We start from the raw sequence: 23,779 nt of genomic DNA, 5'->3' as shown, positions 1-23,779 counted from the left end.
CCTTCTCTCTCTTCCATTCCAAAGTATGTCTCCTTCTTCTTAAAGTCTGGTTGATCCATACATTCTCCCAAACTTACTAAATGCAAATACTTCTACCAGAATATAATCTTGATGTCTAGCTTTACTTTTTATGTAATAAGTTCTGTATTTCTGACTCAATGCTATCACATTGAACCTGCTGAGAGCCTGGGATACCTTACTAACGCTTCAAGGTTAGAACCTGGATTGTCCTTGGCAATCCTTCTTCCCAGGGAGGACTGCCTTTGACTCCTTATTGTGCACAGAAAGTGCTACCACACCTGGCTACTGACTCAGTCCCATACACCGAACTGATTATTAACTCCTCTTTGACAACAGGCTTCTTACCTACCAGCTAGATGCCATTTCCCATCCTCTTCCTCCCTGATTTGATTTTAGCCAACCTCTACAGCCAGGTTTGGGGCTTCCCAGGTGTCTCAGTGGTAAAGAGTCGACCTGCCAATGCAGGAAACCTAAGAGACACGGGTTCGATCCCTGGGTCAGGAAGATCCCCTGGAGGAGGGCATGGCAACCCACTCCAGTATTCTTGCTCGGAACATTCCATGGACAGAGGAGCGTGGCAGGCTGCGGTCCATGGAGTCACAAAGAGTCAGACACACCTGAGCAACTGAGCATGCACTCACAGCCAGGATTATCCTCAGATACCAGCTGCTCCTAGGAGAGTTTTTTTTTTTCTTTTAGCCAGGTCCCCTTTGCAATAACACAGGGCCAAAGCAACAGTGGGTCTACGTTTCCAAAATCCACTTATTCAACAATCAACAATGGTTCACTGAGTGCCTCTATGTACCCTGCTAAGCCCTGGTTTACAGTGATGAATGAAGGCTTACCAGTGGGCAGCAAGTGCCCCACTGTTATCCTCCTGCTCACCTGTCTGCCCAACGATGGAAGCGCTCAGTCTGTGGGGGATCCTTGAGGACACCTTCAAGGTCACTCGGATCTGATAATACCTAAGAAAAGAACAGAGGACAGGCTGCTGAATATCGGACTTCTTATTATTGCCTGCTTCTAAAAACACCTAGACTTAATCCTAAAGACTGCAGGCAACAGGCTAGTTTCTGGATGGCATGCATGATCGTCTAGCATCAGAGAGAGATTTATTTTGCCAGCACTGTCAGGGAGGGATGAGATGGGCCAAGATGGAGACAGGAAGTTGGGTACATCTGAGGATCCTATGAGACACAGAAAAGGTTGGTGGTAATAGAAATAGGAACAAGGGAGCAATAAGTCCTATGCCACAGGCACGTATGAGAGATGGCTTTTCTTTAGGTAAAAAAGTCCATTTTACAGAAAATTGGATTTGAGTGCATGATGGACAATCCACACATGAACTGAACTGCTATCACATTGCAACACAAATATTTCCTTTAGAAACACAGCAGCTGAGCTGCTAGTCCTGGGGGTATCAGTAAACAATGTCACCAGTGTATATCTATGTTCTGGGTTTTATCACGGCACCCCCATTTCCAGATTCGGTGGTTGCAGAATGTCGAGCAGGTTCCCATGCTGTCAGGAGACTCCTATTTGTCCTCTTCTGCCACATGCGCAGAAGCATGTTTTGAAGTTCTGTGCCTTGCAATTAACAAGCCTTTCATTTGCAAGAACATGTCTGGCCTCATCATTGTCCTCCCCTTCCACTGTTTTCAAACCCACTGGGCAAAAGACTTTGAATAAAACAAACTGAAAGAGAAGTAAAATAGACCATGAACACACATCAGTTTCTTATGGCTCACTGAACCCACAGCGGGGAGCTTCTCTGCTACTGAGTCCGTGAATACAGTCAGAGAAGGTCCCTGTTGACGCGTTCCTGTGTATACGGTTATCCAAGGAGACTGAGCGCAGAGGACGCAGGCACTGCACTCGTGTAGCCTGGGTGACATCACGCGAGAGCTGTGTGACTCTGAGGACATCCACACCTTCTCTGACCTGTTTTGTATCTGTTAAATGAGGTCTCCTGCATTGCAGGCAGATTCTTTACCCTCTGAGCCACCAGGGTAGCCCCAAAAGAAAGAAAGAAAAAGATCTGTCATACCTTCTGCTTCCAAGAAATATGGAGTAGACATATTTTTCCCTGTTCTCACTAACCATAGCCAGAAGTTCTAGACAGTGTACAGAAGAAGAAACAAAAGGAGATTCTCAAAGGTGAAGAAGAAAGCAAATAGTCCAGGGACCTCAAGGTCCAAGGAAAGACATGGTGGTGGGTTTTCTGTATATTCTTTTGCCTCACAAACTTCTCACTGCAGTTCATCTGTTATTTCTCTCTATAGCACATTTAAAGAACAAAGGTTTTTAACCTCGAGGAAGCTGAATTCACCATTTTTTATGGGTGATATGTTTCATGTCAAGTTTAAAAACTCTGCTTAGTTCTAGACCCCAAAACGTTCCTCTATTTTGTTTTCCTAAAAGCTTTCTATTTTTCAAAGAGGTCTATGATCCACTTTGAGGTCATTTTTACGTGAGGAGTGAGATAAGCTAAGTTTCTGTTTTGTCTTATTGGGGCCTATGGGTGTCCAGTTGCCACAGGACCATTTATTGGAAAGGCTTTATAGAATTACTTTTGAAGCTTTGTCAAGGATCTCCTGGGTGACCTCTGACTGCTGTGTGGGGCTACAGGTCCAGGCTCCCCATATGGTCTCTGTTTAAACCAGGCCAGGTGGAGTTCTAGTTCTTATCACTGCCTGCTGGTAGTGAAATCCTAGCTCCCTACTTGAGACCTTCTCTTGCTGGGGGAGAGGGGGGAAGGTGCTTGTTACAGCCTGGCAATGGTGGACATCTAGGATCCCACTTGGGCTTTGCTGGTGTGGGTGGAGGTCAAGCCACAGTTTTTCCTGTGCTGCTTGGCTAGTACAGAACTACTACTGTCAAAACTTTTCTGTCTTGCTAGGCTGCTTCCTATTAAAAAACAGAGACATTACTTTGTCAACAAAGGTCTGTCTAGTCAAGGCTATGGTTCTTCCGGTAGTCATGTATGGATGTGAGAGCTAGACTATAAAGAAAGCTGAGCGTCGAAGAATTGATGCTTTTGAACTGTGGTGTTGGAAAAGACTCTTGAGAGTCCCTTGGACTGCAAGGAGATCCAACCAGTCCATCCTAAAGGAAATCAGTTCTGAATATTCATTGGAAGGACTGAGGCTGAAGCCGAAACTCCAATATTTTGGCCACCTGATGGTGAAGAACCAACTCATTGAAAAAGACCCTGCTTCTGGGAAAGATTAAAGGCAGGAAGGGAAGGGGACAACAGAGGATGAGATGGTTGGATGGCATCACCGACTCAATGGACATGAGTTTGAGTAAACTCCGGGAGTTGGTGATGGACAGGGAGGCCTGGTGTGCTGCAGTCCATGGGGTCGCAAGGAGTTAGACATGACTGAGCGACTGAATGAACTGCAGCTGCAGCTGCTTCCTTCCTGGTCCTGTGTCTCAAGAAAGCAGACATTTTCGGTTGGAGCTTTTATTTTGATATTTCAAATGGCCTCTGAGTGTAGAGCTAAAGTGCTGTCTAGTGTCCCTAAAAGCAAGAAGCCTGTGATGTGCCTTACACAGAGGCAGGCTTCATTCAGGAATGAGCTACACTGCTGTCAGCCATGAGTTCAATGTTAATGAATCAGATGAATATATGTGTATAGACAGATACATATATATGAAAATATGTATATATGCTACACTACACTTAGTCGTTCGGTCATGTCCGACTCTTTGCAAACCCATGGGCTGTAGCCCACCAGGCTCCTCTGTCCATAGGGATTCTCCAGGCAATAATATTGAAGTGGGTTGTCATACCCTCCTCCAGGCAATCTTCCTGCGGATCGAACTCAGGTCTCCTGCATTGCAAGTGAATTCTTTACCTTCTGAGCCACCAGGGAAGCACAAGAATACTAGAGTAGGTAGGTAGCCTATCCCTTCTCCAGGGGAACTTCCTGACCCAGGAGTTGAACTGGGCTCTCCTGCATTTCTGGTGGATTCTTTAACAGCTGAGCTCCCAGGGAAGCCCATGTAAAGGCACATATATATACACGCTTATTTTAGGTGTTTCCACATATACCTTTAAACAGAAACCCACCTAAACAAGCTATATATTGATCAGGTGATGAGAACATGACCGGAGGCTGTCAGGAACATAACCCTGTGTTTCTGCTGGGATCTTTTACCTCCATCATGAAATCCAGAGAGGAAGCATCTGAGTCAGGGAGACAGAGGCAGAGTGGAAGGTTCTTGCACTGTCTACAGCAGACAGTTGCTACTTAGCAGTAGTTAATGACCACTGTGCAGAAATGCTGGCTGTGGAATGCTAGACCATTTTAGTTTTCCAGGGAAGACAGTAATTCAGATTTTTAATAAACCATTTTAAAATTTTTGAATGTTGGTTCATAAATCAATGACAATGCCAAGAGCAACAGCAAAAACAATTAGCAGCAGCAACCGCAGCCACCATGTTAACAATAAAGCCCTGTGCTGACAAGATAAAATACACTTGCAGGCTGAATCTCCATGGGCCAGCAATTGGCAAACTCTGATTTGTACAAATATAAGATGTCACTTTTAGTGTCTCTATAATAAAAGACCAATGCATTTTAATAATTTCATCATCAAAGGAAAAGGCACAAATCCTACCACCACCACCAGCAGCAGTTGTAATATTCAAATGGTTTCCTCTCCAAACATAAAATAGGTCAATTACTGCCAGAGGCTATGCATTGCTTTTCTGTTGGATTATGCTCAGAGCAGTTACAATAATGCTCAAGCTTTATTAAGCATCTCTGTGCTAGGACTTGTCCTAGGAAATCTCATGTATGCATTCTTGCTTGGTCTCCACAAAGGCTTCATAAAGGGCTTCCCTGCTGGCTCAGTGGTAAAGAATCCGCCTGCCAGTGCAGGAGATGTGGGTTTGATTCCTGGGTTGGGAAGATCCCCTGGAGGAGGAAATGGCAACCCACTCCAGTATTCTTGTCTGGGAAATCCCATGAACAGAGAAGCCTGGTGGGCTACAGCCCATAGGATTGCAAAAAAGTCACATAGGACTTAGCGACTAAGCAATAAAGTCTTTGTAAAAGAAAGCGTTATCTCAAGTGTCAACCAAAGAAGACACTGAGTCATTGGAGGACTCAAACTGCTTAGCTAAAGTAGTTAAGTTAGCAAAAAGCAATGAGGTTCTAACTTGAGAAACAACAGTAATTTGTTTTTGCCTATTATATCTGATAGGAGTCATATTTTGTTGCACAGATAATAATTCTTTTGTTATCAACTCCGGAGCATTATCTGAATTGTTGCTCCTTAAAAGCACTAATGGTACTGAACCTTATTTCAAGGAACTCGTCATCTTGAGCTTCAGATGCTTTATAGGCATATGCTGAAAGAAACAGGTTTCAATTAAGTTGGCCCATTTGGCTTCTTGTCTTGATTACACAGAATGTTTCAATCCCTTTAGCAATTATCTTTTGTCTGAAAACAAGTTTCTGTCAGGCCATAAACTCATAAACCATGACATCTGTGACATAGATGATTTTGTTCGATTCTTTCAGGAAATCTCTGACGCACTTACTGTGACTTCCATCTTAAAGATTAGAAAACTAAAGCTAGAGATGAAGGAATCTGTCCAAGTTCACATAGTCAGTAAATAATGTTAGTGCATCTCCTAGAATGACCTTATTGCTTCAAATAAATATACTTTAACCATTTTAAAGTCACCTTCTTCCAGTTGTTTTGACTCAAGGAAGACCACATGAAGAAGGGAGTAGTTAGCACCAATCCCTGGAGAATGAACAAGCAGTAGGAGAAGATGGGGGTAAGTACCAGTCAGAAAGAATGGAGAAGCTAATACCAGGAAGCGAAAACCTTCAGACTACGTGCTGGTTGTATCTGAATAGTCTAGATCTGCAAAGGGCCCTTTTGGGAAGTAAGAGGAAAACAGGCATCCTTTATTGGCTTCTGCCTGTAAAAGTGACACTGAACGATGCCCCTTACATAATGTGGCAGGTAGAATAATGTCCCTTCCAAAGATAGCTACATCCTGATCTTCAGAACTTTGAAAAAGAATTAAGGTTGCAGGTGGAATTACAGTTGCTAATCAAAGAAAAAAAAAGTATTTTAAGTCTAATGAGAGCTGTACATTTGCACACTGTTGATAGAATGGAAAAATCATGATAGCCTTTCTGGAAAGCAATTTGGCAAGAATATCAAACATTTTTATTTTCCTTGATGCAATAGTTCAATAGGAATCTAACTTTATTTTTATTTTCTTGGCTGCACTGCACAGCATGCAGGATCTTAGCTCCCTACCAGAGATCAAACCCGTACCTCCTGCAGTGGAAGCGTGGAGTCCTAACCACTAGACCACCAGGGAAGTCCCTAGGAATCTAACTGTAAATGTGTGTGTGTGATTTTTGTAATAGTGAAAAATCAGAACAACAAAGATGGCAAAATAAAATCCTATGATGACACTTTACATAACCTATAAAAACTATGATTTTGAGAACTACTTAACAAAGGAAAAGTGTACAATACAACATTTTTAATAGGAGTATCCTCATTAATTTTTTCTAATATGGTGTTTAAAAGTTAAAATAATGCCAATAAGTGAATCAATAAAGTTTTAATAAGTTTTTTAAAAATCAGGAGATTATTCTGGATTCCCTGGGTGTGTCCAAAGCATTCATCAAGCTTCTTCTCAGTGAAAAAGAAGCGAGTGACAGAAATGCAGTGTGAGAAAGGTTATCATCCATGCTGACTACAAAGAGTGAGAGGCCACCAGTCAAGGAATGTGGACAGGCTATAAGAGCTGGAAAAGAGAGGTTCGTAGAACCTCCCCTAGAGACTCCACAAAGGATCACAGTCCTGCCAACATTCTTATAACCCAGAAGGACTCATTTCAGACTTCTGTCCTCCAGAATTGTTAGATAAGTTTACATTGTGTTAAGTCACCAAGTTTGTGGTGATGTATTACAGCAATAATAAATTAATGTGTACAGGCTTTCAAATCCCCTCCTCATGACAAAACTAATAGGCAGGAAAGGTTATCTCTATGTTAACAATACATAAACTGTAACTTGGAGAGATTATATAATTCTCCTACAGGCACACAGCTAGTTAATGGCAAGATTTAGTGGGGATTAAAACGCAGGAGAAGGCAATGGCACCCCACTCCAGTACTCTTGCCTGGAAAATCCCATGGACGGAGGAGCCTGGTGGGCTGCAGTCCATGGGGTCGCTAAGAGTCGGACACGACTGAGTGACTTCACTTTCACTTTTCACTTTCATGCATTGGAGAAGGAAATGGCAACCCACTCCAGTGTTCTTGCCTGGAGAATCCCAGGGACGTGGGAGCCTGGTGAGCTGCCGTCTCTGGGGTCGCACAGAGTCGGACATGACTGAAGTGACTTAGTAGCAGTACCAGCAAAATGAAGGAGGGCCTAGAGGAGCTACTCCACGTTCAAGGTCAGGAGGGGCGGCAGTGAGGAGATACCCCTCGTCCAAGGTAAGGAGCAGCAGCTGCACTTTGCTGGAGCAGCTATGAAGAGATACCCCACGCCCAAGGTAAGAGAAACCCAAGTAAGATGGTAGGTGTTGCAAGAGGGCATCAGAGGGCAGACACACTGAAATCATAATCACAGAAAACTAGTCAGTCTAATCACACTAGGACCACAGCCTTGTCTAACTCAATGAAACTAAGCCATGCCATGTGGGGCCACCCAAGAAGGGCGGGTCATGGTGAAGAGGTCTGACAGAATGTGGTCCACTGGAGAAAGGAATGGCAAACCACTTCCGTATTCTTGCCTTGAGAACCCCATGAACAGTATGAAAAGGCAAAATGATAGGATACTGAAAGAGGAACTCCCCAGGTCAGTAGGTGCCCAATATGCTACTGGAGATCAATGGAGAAATAACTCCAGAAAGAATGAAGGGATGGAGCCAAAGCAAAAACAATACCCAGTTGTGGATGTGACTGGTGATAGAAGCAAGGTCTGATGCTGTAAAAAGCAATATTGCATAGGAACCTGGAATGTCAGGTCCATGAATCAAGGCAAATTGGAAGTGGTCAAACAAGAGATGGCAAGAGTGAACGTTGACATTCTAGGAATCAGCAAACTAAAATGGACTGGAATGGGTGAATTTAACTCAGATGACCAATATATCTACTACTGTGGGCAGGAATCCCTTAGAAGAAATGGAGTAGCCATCATGGTCAACAAGAGTCCGAAATGCAATACTTGGATGCAGTCTCAAAAATGACTGAATGATCTCTGTTCGTTTCCAAAGCAAACCATTCAATATCACAGTAATCCAAGTCTATGCCCCAACCAGCAACGCTGAAGAAGCTGAAGTTGAACGGTTCTATGAAGACCTACAAGACGTTTTAGAACTAACACCTGAAAAAGATGTCCTTTTCATTATAGGGTACTGGAATGCAAAAGTAGGAAGTCAAGAAACACCTGGAGTAACAGGCAAATTTGGCCTTGGAATATGGAATGAAGCAGGGCAAAGGCTAATAGAATTTTGCCAAGAGAATGCACCAGTCATAGCAAACACCTTCTTCCAACAACACAAGAGAAGACTCTACACATGGACATCACCAGATGGTCAACACTGAAATCAGATTGATTATATTCTTTGCAGCCAAAGATGGAGAAGCTCTATACAGTCAGCAAAAACAAGACCAGGAGCAGACTGTGGCTCATATCATAAACTCCTTATTGCCAAATTCAGACTTAAATTGAAGAAAGTAGGGAAAACCACTAGACAGGTATGACCTAAATCAAATCCCTTATGATTATACAGTGGAAGTGAGAAATAAATTTAAGGGACTAGATCTGATAGAGAGAGTGCCTGATGAACTATGGACGGAGGTTCGTGACACTGTACAGCAGACAGGGATCAAGACCATCCCCATGGAAAAGAAATGCAAAAAAGCAAAATGGCTGTCTGGGGAGGCCTTACAAATAGCTGTGAAAAGAAGAGAAGTGAAAAGCAAAGGAGAAAAAGAAAGATATAAGCATCTGAATGCAGAGTTCCAAAGAATAGCAAGAAGAGATAAGAAAGCCTTCCTCAGTTATCAATACAAAGAAATAGAGGAAAACAACAGAATGGGTAAGACTAGAGATCTCTTCAAGAAAATTAGAGACACCAAGGAAACATTTCATGCAAAGATGGGCTTGATAAAGGACAGAAATGGTATGGACATCACAGAAGCAGAAGATATCAAGAAGAGGTGGCAAGAATACACAGAAGAACTGTACAAAAAAGATCTTCACAACCAAAATAACCATGATAGTGTGATCACTCACCTAGAGCCAGACATCCTGGAATGTGAAGTCAAGTGGGCCTTAGAAAGCATCACTACGAAGAAAGCTAGTGGAGGTGATGGAATTCCAGTTGAGCTCTTTCAAATCCTGAAAGATGATGCTGTGAAAGTGCTGCACTTAATATGCCAGCAAATTTGGAAAACTCAGCAGTGGCCACAGGACTGGAAAAGGTCAGTTATCATTCCAATCCCCAAAAAAGGCAATGCCAAAGAATGCTCAAACTACCACACAATTGCACTCACCTCACATGCTAGGAAAGTAATGCTCAAAATTCTCCAAGCCAGGCTTCAGCAATACGTGAACTGTGAACGTCCAGATCTTCAAGCTGGTTTTAGAAAAGGCAGAGGAATCAGAGATCAAATTGCCAACATCTGCTGGATCATCGAAAAAGCAAGAGAGTTCCAGAAAAACATCTATTTCTGCTTTATTGACTATGCCAAAGCCTTTGACTGTGTGGATCACAGTAAACTGTGGACAATTCTGAAAGAGATGGGAATACCAGACCACCTGGCCTGCCTCTTGAGAAACCTGTATGCAGGTCAGGAAGCAAAAGTTAGAACTGGACATGGAACAAAAGACTGGTTCCAAATAGGAAAAAAGGGTATGTCAAGGCTGTATATTGTCGCCCTGCTTATTTAACTTATATGCAGAGTACATCATGAGAAACGCTGGGCTGGAAGAAGCACAAGCTGGAATCAAGATTGCCAGGAGAAATATCAATAACCTTAGATATGCAGATGACACCACCCTTATGGCAGAAAATGAAGAGAAACTAAAAAGCCTCTTATGAGAGTGAAAGAAGAGAGTGAAAAAGTTGGCTTAAAGCTCAACATTCAGAAAACTAAGATCATGGCATCTGGTCCCATCACTTCATGGGATATAGATGGGGGAACAGTGGAAACAGTGTCAGACTGTATTTTGGGGGGCTCCAAAATCACTGAAGATGGTGATTGCAGCCATGAAATTAAAAGACACTTACTCCTTGGAAGAAAAGTTATGGCCAACCTAGATAGCATATTGAAAAGCAGAGACATTACTTTGCCAACAAAGGTCCATCTAGTCAAGGCTATGGTTTTTCTAGTGGTCATGTATGGATGTGAGAGTTGGACTGTGAAGAAAGGTGAGCGCTGAAGAACTGATGCTTTTGAACTGTGGTGTTGGAAAAGACTCTTGAGAGTCTCTTGGCCTGCAAGGAAATCTAACCAGTCCATTCTAAAGGAGATTAGCCCTGAGTGTTCTTTGGAAGGAATGATGCTAAAGCTGAAACTCTGGTACTTTGGCCACCTCATGCAAATAGTTGACTCATTGGAAAAGACTCTGATGCTGGGAGGGACTGGGGACAGGAGGAAAAGGGGATGACAGAGGATTTGATGGCTGGATGGCATCACTGACTCAATGGTCGTGAGTTTGAGTCATCTCCAGGAGTTGGTGATGGACAGGGAGGCCTGGCGTGCTGCGATTCATGGGGTTGCGAAGAGTCGGACACGACTGAGCAACTGAACTGAACTCAACTGAAAATGCAGGTGGTCGTTGTTCAGTTGCTCAGCCGTGTCCTACTCTTTACAACCCCATGGACTGCAGCACACCAGGCTTCTCTGTCCTTCACTGTCTCTCGGAGTTTGCTCAAATTCATGTCCATTGAGTCCATAATGCCATCCAACAGTTTCATATTACCCCCTCTCCTCCTGCCCTCAATCTTTCCCAGCATCAGGGTCTTTTCCAATGTGTCACCTCTTCCCATGAGGTGGCCAAAGTACTGGAGCTTCAGCCTCATTCCTTCCAAGGAATACTCAGGGTTGATTTCATTTAGGATTGACTGGTTTGATCTCCTTACTGCCCAAGGGACTCTCAAGAATCTTCTTTAGCACCACAGTTCAAAAGCATCATTTCTTCAGTGCTCAGCCTTCTTTATGGTCCAACTCTCACATTCATATATGACTTCTGGAAAGACCATAGCTTTGACTATATGAACCTCTGACCATTTGACTAAAATGTAAGTTCTTATGTGGTGGAGGCAAAGCCTGGTACTTTAATGTTCATAAGCTCACTTAAATTTCTCCATTGTCCATTTTTCCCCGGAAGCCTAACCCCACTTATTCTGATCACTAATGTATTTTTCGTCTGTTTTCTCAAAAATGCAGTCAGAATACAAATGCTGCTTTTTGCTTCTATGTTTCTTAGAGCTCTTACTAAGAGCATTGTACAAAGGGAAGAAAAACATCTCATAAACATCGGCTATTAGTTGATTAGAAATATCCAGCTCCTGGGGGAGACAAGCCACGCCATATTCTTCTATTTCCAACAATTAACATGGTGTTGACACAGAGCTGACATTCATTCAGTCCCAGAGGAATGCACAGATGAATGAATGAATGAAGATTCCCGCAATAAACCGCAAGGATATACAATCTAGTCCCAACATCTACAACTGAGTGAGTGGCTCAGAACCCACGTGTGATTCTTCTAATATTAACAGAACTAGAAACAGGGACTTTCCTGGCAGTCCAGTGATCGAGACTTCATTTTCCAATGCAGGAGGTCCAGGTTCAATCCCTGGTCAGGGAGCTAAGCTCCAATATTTCATGGCCAAAAAACCAAAGCATAAAACTGAAGCAGTACTGAACCAAAGCCAATAAAGGCTTTAAAAATGGGCCACATAAAAATAAATACAAAGTAGAAATACTATTCAATAATGGGAACACAGAGGTCTTTGGCATTTCGTCATAACCACTTTCATACCAGAAGTATTATGAAACCACCTTTCTGACCCAGGGACGTCTGACATGACTTAAAATACAAATCACTGTGCTTGTGGAAAGGTCAACAACCAAGACTCTGGAGCCAGAATGTTCCAGAGCCAAGCAGGCAAACTTGAGATAATAACTTTCCTTTTCTGAGCTTCTTTCCTTGTGGGTAATGACACCACTAATGACACAGAACTGTCATGAGATGTGAACAGGGCAGGGCCTGTTAAGCCCAGGGTGATTCTAAACCCCATATTCCATTAAAGACAGAATACTGGTGTTACTGTTACCTAAGACAGGTGTGAAACACATATCCTCCCCACACACGATCCCACTCTATCCTCCAACTTCATAGCTGGGGTGAAGCTGGGGGAAGGCGAGGGTCTGGGTGGGACAAGGTTCAAAGATGCCTGTGGCACAGAGGACTTCATAATACAAATAAGAGACACAAGATGGAACTGTCTATTCTAACATAGCTTTGTTCATATGGCTGGAAAAAGAAGCATCTTTCTTTGAGTCTTCAGAGTCAATATAGCACAGTGGTTAAGAGCGTGCACTCTGAAACTCTGCCTGTTACTGGTCATGTAAAAACCCCATAGTGGAGGCCTGAACATCAGACATAATTAAAAGTTGTGAGATTGAAGGAAAACAGACTGGCTCCAAATTGGGAAAGGAGTACGTCAAGGCTGTATATTGTCACTCTGCTTATTTAACTTACATGCAGAGTACATCATGTGAAATGCTGGGCTGGATGAAGCACAAGCTGGAATTAAGATTGCTTGGAGAAATATCAATAACCTGAGATATGCAGATGACACCAGCCTTATGGCAGAAAGTGAAGAAGAACTAAAAAGCCTCTTGATGAAAGTGAAAGAGGAGAGTGAAAAAGACGGCTTAAAACTCAACATTCAAAAAATGAGGATCATGGCATCTGGTCCCATTACTTCATGGGAAATAGATGGGGAAACAATGGAAAAAGTGAGAGACTTTATTTTCTTGGGCTCCAAAATCACTGCAGATGGTGATTGCAGCCATGAAATTAAAAGATGCCTACTCTTTGGAAGAAAAGCAATGACCAACCTAGACAGCATATTGAAAAGCAGAGACATTACTTTGCTGACAAAGGTCAATCTAGTGAAAGCTATGGTTTTTCCAATAGTAATGTATGGATGGGAGAGTTGGACTATAAAGAAAGCTGAGTGCCGAAGTATTGATGCTTTTGAACTGTGGTGTTGAAGAAGATTCTTGAGAGTCCCTTGTACTGTGAGGAGATCCAACCAGTCCATCCTAAAGGAAATCAGTCCTGAATATTCACTGGAAGGAATGATGCTGAAGCTGAAGCTCAAATCATTTGGCCACCTGATGTGAGTAGCTGACTCATTGGCAAAGGCCCTGATGCTGGGAAAGATTGAAGGCAAGAGAAGGGGATGACAGAGGATGAGATGGTTGGATGGCATCACCGAGTCTACGGACATGGGTTTGGGTGGACTCCAGGAGTTGGTGATGGACAGGGAGGCCTGGTGTGCTGTGGTTCATGGGGCCAGAAAGAGTCGGACACGATTGAGTGACTGAACTGAACTGAAGAACATACTGTTTTCAACTGTCTTTTCAATTTTTATGTTTTTATATGCAGCTATTAAAATTTCTTTGTAAGCCAAAAAATAAAATAAATAAAATAAAATTTCATTTATGGCAAATTAAAAGCAAAGTGGAAGACCTGCTAACTTTAGGGTGAAACTCCCTGGCCTAGCAGGGAAACCGGTGAAGCCCTGCCAGTAAATAGAGGCTCAGTGTTCTGAAAAACGAACAACAAAGACCTAGGAGAATGACCAATCTAGTTTCACTACACACTCATAAACTGATTCATCTATTCTGAAAGTATCCACCCACCATGACAGAACTACAAGCCATTTGGCCCCAGTAACAAACGATAAGATACTTCTTGAAGAAAAGTTCACTTTACTATTTCAGCAAAACTTATCTGGATACTTCTACATGGTCAAACAATGATTATAACAATCCAGTCAGATTCCACTAGTGTTTATACTGAGGACCCTCCTCATTCCTTTATCCCTATCCTCCTTATTGATCCAGAGGGTCTGTGTGTGGTACTCATACTGTGAACTGTCTCAGAATCCATAATCCCAATGCAAGGGGGTGTGGGTTCCATCCCCGGTCAGGGAACTAAGATCCCACATGTCTCACAGCATGGCCAAACAACAACAACAACAAAAACACTACAACAGCAATAACAACAGCCATGATGCTTTTGTGTGACTTAAGACAATTTAAACTCTCTGAACTTCAGTTTTCTCATTTACCGAGGGATGTATCAGTTCCCTTCTGGAGTTGACACTGATAAAAACAAAAACCAAGAGCAACCCTGGGCTGCAAAAAATGATGGATATTATTTTTGCTCTTGTTACTTTTACATATCAACCCCAACAGGTTCACAAACAAATGCCTGTGTTCATAAAAGCAGGCCACTTAAAGGAACACAAAGCTGCAACACCAGTAGCCTCATTGGAAATGCTTCTGTAAAAAATGAGGCTGTGCGCCTGCTGGAGCATTGAGATGCGCCTCCCCACCCTGGCATCTCCCTCCGCCGTTTCTGTTCACACTGGCTGCTGGACCTGTTGTTCCCACCTGATGAGTCAGCCCAGATGGGGTTTCTAATTTGCATGCGTGGCCATGTGTCAGGGTTGTCAGTGCCAGTCTTTATGTCACCCAGAAAAGCACCCTTTGCCGGTAAAATGAAGGCTCCTTCTCAAGAGCCAGTATAGGATGGGATGCCATCGAAGATGCCTGACACCTAGGGCAGTGGGTTCTCCTCCTTTTTGACTGGAGGCTGTGTTTGATTTTCTTCACATTTGTGTTGCCTGATTAAATGACATCGGGGGGAGCAGGCTTGCAAGCTTCTCCTGCAGCTTGAAATGACAGAGGTAATTTAAAACCTCAGACCAGAAAATCTGCTGCGCAGTATCACACTGGGGTGAGGGTCTCTGCAGAGAGAATTTTTCTGATGGGTGAGACCTGACCCAGCTACGATTTCCAAGCTGTCTGAGGATAGGGGCAGGGTTGGAAAGCAAACACAACTCACAGGTCTTTTGTGTAGAGAGGTCAGAGGCAAGGGATGGAACCCCAGAGCTTGTACCTCACAGGGCCAGGTGTTAAACACTGGCTCATCTCTTATGAGTGACCTCCAGCAATTCATCTGACCTCTCTGAGCACTGGTTTCCTCATCTTAAAAATTAATGGTTGTGAAGAACACATGGGGCCCTATAGGGAGAGCACATGGCACAGTGCATAAGGCATGGGAAGCACCAACTCCTTTTAAAATTATAATTGTAATTATTAAAAGAATCGTGACTTAGCTAGACGCTGCCATTGAGAAGCAGATGCATCAAAAGGGAAGACGATCCCCAAGACCACCGAGCTGGTTTGCAGAAACCGTGACAACACCACGACAGAACCAGAGACTGCTCCTTCCGGCCCACTGTCCAACCCACCCTGCCAACATATTTGCATACAATTTAATTCTAGGATATATATTCATATGAACTGATAAGGCCCTCTACACAGAGATGACTAAATTATCTTATTGTTGCTCTGAATACTCCACACATATTAACAACCACCACAATATCATAGTAAGAATAAAGGAAGCATATTTCTTACAAGCCAGTCTGAGGCAGGCACCATACCAGAGGCTTTATATGCAGTGTCACATTCTATCTGGATAATACTCATAAAAGGTGGTCATTATCTCCTCTACTATTCCTTTGAGGAAACTGAAGCTCATAAAAAAAACAAAACTAAACACTCACAGACTTTAGAACTGAAATACAGACTCATGGCTATGTAACTCCAAAGATAAAAATATATATTTTGAATTAAGGCCAACTCAAAATAAAATGGCACGTGTACCCCAATGCTCACTGCAGCACTATTTACAGCAGCCCAGACATGGAAGCACCAAAATGTCTACCAACAGATAAAGAAAAGGAGGCGTGACACGTATATACAACGGAGTACCACACAGCCATCAAAAGGGACGGAGCTGAATCATCTGCACAGACAGAGGCGGACCCCAAGGGCGTCATATAGAGCGAAATAAGTCAGAGAGAGGAACACAGGTATCACAAAGGAGTACCACACAGCCATAAAAAGGGACAGAGCCGAATCATCTGCAGAGACAGAGGCGGACCCAGAGGGCATCACACAGAGCGAAATAAGTCAGAGAGAGGAACACAGATATCACAAACTAATACATACATGTGGCTGCTGCTGCTGCTAAGTCACTTCAGTCGTGTCCAACTCTGTGCAACCCCATAGACGGCAGCCCATCAGGCTCCTCCGTCCTTAGGATTCTCCAGGCAAGAACACTGGAGAGGGTTGCCATTTCCTTCTCCAATGCATGAAAGCGAAAAGTGAAAGTGAAGTCGCTCAGTCGTGTCCGACTCTTAGCGACCCCATTGAGTGCAGCCCACCAGGCTCCTCTGTCCATGGGATTTTCCAGGCAAGAGTACTGGAGTGGGGTGCCATTGCCTTCTCCACATATATGTGGAATCTAGGAAAAATAGATTATCTTATTTTCAAAATAGAAGGAGACACAGAGGTAGAGAACAAACACACGGATGCCACAGGATATAGATGAGGGTGAGGATGCATATTGGTATTATTGATATATATTGACTGACACCATTGATATTATGTGTAAAATAGATGACTAATGAGAACCTACTGCACAGCACAGGGAACTCTACTCAGTGCTCTGTGGGGACCTGAATGGGAAGGAAATCCAAAAACGAGGACAAATATGTATGCACATGGCTGATTCACTTTGCCATACAGTAGAAATTAACACAACATTGTAAAGCAACTATACTCCAATAAAAACTAACTTAAAACAAATCAAGGTCATTTTATATATATACTGGCCACCTGCAAATACAAGTGGGGTACAGTGATGGCTCATAATAACAGGAAGAATCCAAACATTCCATCATGCCAGTGGTAATAATGGGGAAAAAATGTGCAACCTGGGTGTCCACTTTATCCACATGCTTGCTACTCAGTTATGGTCAACTGGAAATTAACCTATGCCAAGTACAAAGCATCAAGACAGGGACTGAGGGCCCAGAGACAAATGAGAAAACAGTCCCTGCCCTTAAGGAGCTTACAGTCTAGCAGATATGAAAACTGATTTCACAAATTATTCTAACCATAGGGAGGCTCTCAGAGTTTTCAAGAAGATGAGATGAAGGGCAAGGTTAGATCAGAGTGGGAGATGTTGGCTCCAGTACAAAGCAGGGGTCCATCCAAGGTAGAAGTGAATTAAATCTCGTCCTTAAAAATAGCACAGCGTACTGGAGAGACCTTATATGTCAAGGGACAGGAGTGCAAGCCAGGTGTTCAAGTCCAATGAAGACATAAGAGTAGCTGGACCAGAGAGGGGTAACTCAAATGTCACCCATTTTCAGCATGCCCACATTATAATGCTGGTCTCCAGGAAACAAGGCTAGACCCTTGTTCAATAGAACCACAATGTGCTTCTTAGGTATTAGAGTGCAGGCTTTGCCCCAGAGCGTGACTGAGATCTTAGCAGACAGGGGTGCTCTAGAACAGAATTGTGTTCCTGTTGCATGTAGCTGATGCAGCTATGCATGAGTTCACCTGACTTCTGTAGGGTTTGACCCATCTCACAGGTGTAGGTTAGAACTGATGAAGCTTAGTGCCATGTTGGCTCACCCTTGAAGAATGGGTAGATCTTGGCTATGCTGGGAAGATGGAATGATTATTTTAAAGTGGAAAAGCAACTTAGAGACCTTGCAGAGGGGTGGTTTCTGGAGAGCGTGAGTGAGAACAGTAGGGAGCTAAGTTTGGCTGGACTGCAGGATGGGGAAGGAGGAACTATAAATACATATTTCCCAAATATTTACTCTAATGTGCATGCTTACTCAGTCATGTCCAACTCTTTGTGAACCCTTGGATTGTAGCCTGCCAGGTTCCGCTGTCCATGAGATTCTCTAGGCAAGAATACTGGAGTGGGTTGCCATTTCTTCCTCCAGGGGATCTTCCTGAACCAGGAGTCTAACTCTTGCCTGTTAGGTCTCCTTCATTGACAGAAGGCTTCTTTACTACTAGTACTACCATTTGCTATTATAAACAGCAAGATACCCAAGATAACCTCCCCCACCAGAGGATGTAAGTGTCATGGCTAAAGATACCAACTGTGAAATCAAAGAGAGTTTGGTCCCACATTCATCACCTCCCAGCTGTTTGACCTTAAGAAAGTTACTCAATGTCTCTGAGCTACCATTTCCTCCCTTCCAACATGCAGATAAACCATTATCTGCTAGTGTTTCCTAAGGGTGACATACGATAGTTTAGCACAGCACAGAGTCAGTCCTCAATAATCATTGGCTGAATTAATTATCACCATGATTATTCTAATAAAGGTAGTTTTGTGGAAGGCATTGTGCAACACCGGGGAAGACCAATCTCTGGAGTTAAACCTGGGTTTGAATCCTGGCTCTGCCACCTGCCAGGAGTGTGACATTGGGAAAATCATTGGACCTCTCTGAGCCTCTGTTTTTTCATTTATCAAAGAGGGGTAGCAACACCCATTTGGTAGGTCTGTTGGAAGAGCAAATGTGATAATGTATGAAAAGTGCCTCCACTCCACGTCTACTCAGAAAATATAAAATTCTTCAGACATCATTTTGGATGATATTACCTTCTACTCTGCTTTCTTCCTGAAAAAAACACAAGGAATCTGGTGTGAGTCATATATCATGCATGGGCTATGATGACGAGTAAGTGGGTACTAAACCTGTGTTAAAAACAGCTTGAAAGATGATGAGTGCACAGACAGAGACAGACGCATAAACACACTCGCCAACTGTTCTCTCGGAGGAACCCCTGACCGATTTCCAGCCCTTTCCAAGGAGAACGTGTCTCTTTTGAGAAAACACTGTCACTACCCTGCTTAATTTTATTCCCTTGGCTGCTATGTCTCTTGATTGCCTTTTGCTATAAAAACTAACAGGAGTTTGAAGGCATCCTGGAGACTTCAAGGAATTTCCTTGTCTGCATAAAAACGTCCACTTCCTCACCCATCAGATCTTTATTACTGCAAAACCGTTCAGACAGAACCACCATGAAGATGTCCCTGAGCTCCATTTGACTAAGACATGTGCTCTATAATTACCATGGGGGAGGCGTTTTGAAACCAAAATACCCTTCTATGAGGCCAATTGTCTCTGCCAGCTGAGGAGGCCTTGGGGTGAGAAAGCCTCTGGGTTTGGCTGTGAGGCTCAGAGGAAGCGGGAGGTGTTTAGAAGGCAGCACAATGCCCAGCCAAGCCTCCGCTCTCTGGTCACAACTGTGAATGCTAATACAAGCGTGATAAGCACGTGTGGACAAGCCCTGGGCTCAGTGCAAGTGAGACCTGGGTCAGGAAGTTAAGAGACAGATGACACCATTTAAACGTTAAGTGAACTGAACAGATGGACAAGAGAAAAGAGTCCCGAATGTTTAAGAGCAGAATTCAGAGGCAGCTTAAGGAAGCTGAACCCAGGGATGCTAGCTCAAATCTGGTGTGCCTCTCACCCCGGTGGGCAAATAGACTGCTCCTTGATGGGCTGGGTTTGCTCAGTCTCTCCCTAAGCAAACTCTCCAACCATTCTCCCTCTCCTGCCCCACCATCCACCAGCCCCCACCCCATCAGCGACACCTTCTTCTCTGACGATAAGGCTGAGGCATCTGCTTGTATTTCTGCAGCCAGGCACCAGCTGCTCGATTTTACTATCAGTTGCCTTTTCTTACATTTCTCCCTTAATCTACAGTCAAGGGGCCTTGAGTTCAAAACTCTGGCTGCTGGGATAGGCCCTTCAGGGCCATGCCAGTCATCTTTATGGATAGCAATCCACCACTTCAGTGTCCTCCCTGCCCTTGAGGACTGGGCAAGACAAACACCCAACCAACATCTGCAAGGGCGGGGCCTTGCAGGGAAGTCCCAGGCAGTCTGGATTCACACAGGACACTGGAGAGAGCTCCCTGCACGGTCTCAATCTCAACACTGTCCGACCAGGAGGTGCTGCCCTGTCTAGTGAATTGAGCACAACTTCCGGCAACCAAGCCCTGACCCTGTAGTGAGCGCAGCTCAGTCCAGGAGGACACCCTCTGTCCAGGGGTCAGTGAACCACGTAAGTGCAGCCATCTTCATCTTACCAATGAAGGGAACAAGTCCTCAGAGGTTAAGTGGCTTTCCCAAGGCTCTGCTGCTCATAATTAGCCGAGTGGGAACTGAGAGACCCCATCCAGCCTCAAAGCCCGTGTCCTCTCCCCACCCCACTTTTTCGTAGTAAGACGTGTATCCCGGAGGTGATTGATCACCTCCAGAGTGAGCTGTCAGCCCTTCTCAATAAATCTGCCATTCTTATCCTCAAGTCCTTGGCACGTCACACACAGTGGGTGCTAGGGAACGTTACTTAACACAGAGTCCCCAAAACATGAAGAACTGAGCAACGAATGGCACAGATCATGAATGCAGTAAATACTACATGCTTCCTTCAGCATGCATTTTGTCACTTGACCCAGGCATGCAAGGCACTAATCGAGAGTCTCTGGGTGGTTTTAACCAATGATGTGCCAAACCCCAAGTAGCTGACTTTATGACTTCGTTCTCAAGAAATAAAATGGCCCTACTAGCTTCAGGATGACAGAAAACAGCTTCACTTCTTTCTAAAAGCAGGTCTAATAGTCATCATTATCTGAGATTACAGGTGAGGAAAAGGTTCAGACAGGTTGACTGACTTCCCCAAGGCCACACAGCCAAGAAGCCGCAGAGATGGGATTAAAAACAAGGTTTGTCAGACTTGTTAAACCACATAACCCCACACTAGAGAGAGATCTTCCGAAGCTGAGCATAACACAGTCAAACCTTAATAACCTCACACTGAAGACAAATGAGTGAAAACGTGAAAGGAAAAAAAATATCTTTACACCTGAGTGACCTGCTGAGCTCCCAAAGCACTGGGTTTTGTTTGTTTGGTTTGGTTTGGTTTCTACTTCTTTTATAGCAGGTTGAGTTGAAGCTGGGATACAGAAATGTAACAGAATCGGGGTGATCCCCCAAGAACCCTGAGATGGATTGTTTTTGTTGCTATGCATGCACGCTCAGTCGTGTCCGACTCTGTGTGACCCCACGGACTGCAGCCTGCCAGGCTCCTCTGCCCATAGGATTCTCCAGGGAAGTTCACTGGAGTGGGCAGCCATGCCCTCCTCCAGGGGATCTTCCCAACCCAGGGACTGAGCCCATGTCTCCTCAGTGATGCCCTGAAGTCAGTTCTAAGGGGAAGCAGGAGTTCAGAGGGAAACCTGTATATGACAAAAGGAGGTGGCCTGCCACTCATCCCAGGCGAAGAGACTGGCGAAGGTGCGGAGGGAGATGAGCCTGGCCAGGGCGGACTTTGCTGTTACATGTGCTCCAGGAGGGGCGGCGAGCGTGTGTGTTGGGGCAGAATCCAGGGTTGATGGAGAGGAGTCAGAGAGCATCTACCAGGCCCCGGGCACCGGGATGGCTACTGTCACATAAACGGCAGCATTCAACCCTGGCAGTCATGCTACTGAGGTGCCGCGTCCCAGTGCACAGGAGATGAACCTGAAAGGCACGGCCAAGCCAGCCCGTCTGTTGAGGCGCTAGAGCTGGGATTGGGACCCGGGCCTGGTTGGAAAGAGCACACTCATCCTCTGTGCCACTCTGCCCTGCCTGAGTTCAGGCAACAGGTGCATTATGATGCCATTAACCCTGACAAGTGAAGACCCGGTGAAGGTGTGTGTGGTCTGTTACGGGGCTGGGAAGAGGCCGGAGTGAACACAGAGCACAGTCAACCCATGCTGGAGTCAGCAGGAGCCCGCTGAACTCCAAACCAATTTAACTGGACTCCGAATACACCAGAGGGAAAATGACCTCTAAGTGAATGCAGCCAGCTGCAAGGTCACAAAAGGCACCGCCTCCTTCCAGATCTGAGGCAGGGGAAGGCACTTGAAACTGTGCTCGTGACAGAGTCCTCCAGGTGACTTTAAAGGGCCAGTGCCAATCACACGGCTCTTAGAACACAGCCACGCAGACCTCCGGGAGAGGAGAGGACGTCCGGGAGGGCGGCTGAGCAGGAGGCTGTGACACCTGGCGGAGACTCCACTTTTAGCACAATGAGGTGGATAATTAAAGACTGACTCCAGGGAAGGACACAAGAGACGACAGAACCAGGGTCCCTCCTCGAAGTCCAGAGCCCCCAGTTCTGCATGACAGAGTTCAGATACACCTGCTAGTGCAATTATTTGAACAAGTATACATGCGTGCCCACAAACATGTGCACACAACCAGGCATGTCCACCACTATGCACGTCAGAGACATGTGTGTGTGCCCACGCATGCCCACAAATGTAAGCACACATGACCACAGGCATGGGCACATGGAAACAAGCATGACCACAACCAGACATGCCCACAAACATGGGTGCACGCACCGCGCACTGCAAACACGCATGCATGGGATTCAGAACCAACTGCACTCGAGTTTCATGTCCACAGACCCGCAATCTGTCCTCCCTTAAGTTCCATGCTGCAACGACCTGCACTGATTCTTCAGATACGCCTGCAGTGTTTTTTCTTTGAAAGTTTGGACCATGAAGAATAGTAGAAGAATGCACTCACTTGTAGGGAGCATCCTTTTTTTTAACTGGAGGATAACCACTTTACAATGTTGTGTTAGCTTCTGCTGCACAACAGTGTGAATCAGCCATAGGCAGACATATATCCCCTCCCTCATGAGCCTCCCTCCCACGCACCACCCCCGCATCCTACCCCTCTAGGTCATCACAGAGCACCGAATGTTAGGGGGGATCTTAGGTACTGAAATTCATCAGCGAAAGGGACCAATAAAAATCACAGCATCTGTGCAGCTTACACTTTAGCAGGAGGATCAAACAAAGAAAGAAGGGACAAATGAGTTATGTCCATGGTATGTGGGGAGGTAATGCAGAGAAGTTGTGGGGTTAAAGTGTGATTAAAGAAGGTGACAAGAACAGACTTGATGGAGGTGAGAAGTTTTGCTCTGCAAACATACTAGGGAAGAATGTTCCGGATAGAGGGAGATACCCCAAAGGCCCCGAGTTGGTGGCCAGAGAGGGAGCGGGGGACAGAGGGCAGTGCTGGAGGAACAGGCAGGTGTCCAGAGTGGCTGGAGCGTCAGGAAGGGGCTTAGAGGCCATCACAGGGGCTCGGGATGCCGTCCTGGGTGAAACAGGGAGTCGAGTCACTGGGAAGTTTTGAGCAGAGACGTGACACTCCCTGACTTAGGTCCTAAAAGGACCCTCTGGCTGCCGTGCTGACAACAGAGGGAACAGGGGACAGGGAGGAAGCAGAGCCTGGGAGAGCAGCGGAAGGCATCCAGAGAGGAAGGAGAGAGGCTTGCGGAGGGTCTGGGGTACCTGGTGAATGTAAGTCCAAGGCACTGCCCGAGGCATTAGAAGCACCAGGAATAACTCTGAGGTTCTTCTGTGTGTGGCTGCCTGTGATTCTCCAAGACAAGATGCCTGAGAAGCTACAACGGAAGACCTTCAGTGGCACCCCGAGGCCATGCAGAACCAGGTAGTCTTTTTAAAAATATAATTCACATGGATATTTTAAAATCA

At 44.8% G+C, this 23,779-nt stretch overlaps 1 protein-coding gene across 1 annotated transcript in view; it reads right to left on the bottom strand.

Annotated features, from left to right (window-relative positions):
* Positions 1-23,779, bottom strand: part of FAM135B (family with sequence similarity 135 member B) — a 159,385-nt gene that overhangs the window by 120,275 nt on the left and 15,331 nt on the right. Inside the window, exon 2 of the mRNA XM_069600794.1 lies at positions 907-986. Within this exon, the coding sequence (XP_069456895.1) occupies positions 907-986 (80 nt within the window). The remainder of the gene's footprint in view (positions 1-906; positions 987-23,779) is intronic.

This window comes from Ovis canadensis, chromosome 9, assembly GCF_042477335.2.
Source record: "Ovis canadensis isolate MfBH-ARS-UI-01 breed Bighorn chromosome 9, ARS-UI_OviCan_v2, whole genome shotgun sequence".
In the NCBI taxonomy this organism is placed as follows: Eukaryota; Metazoa; Chordata; class Mammalia; order Artiodactyla; family Bovidae; genus Ovis; species Ovis canadensis.
This window is presented reverse-complemented; position numbering and strand designations above follow the sequence as displayed.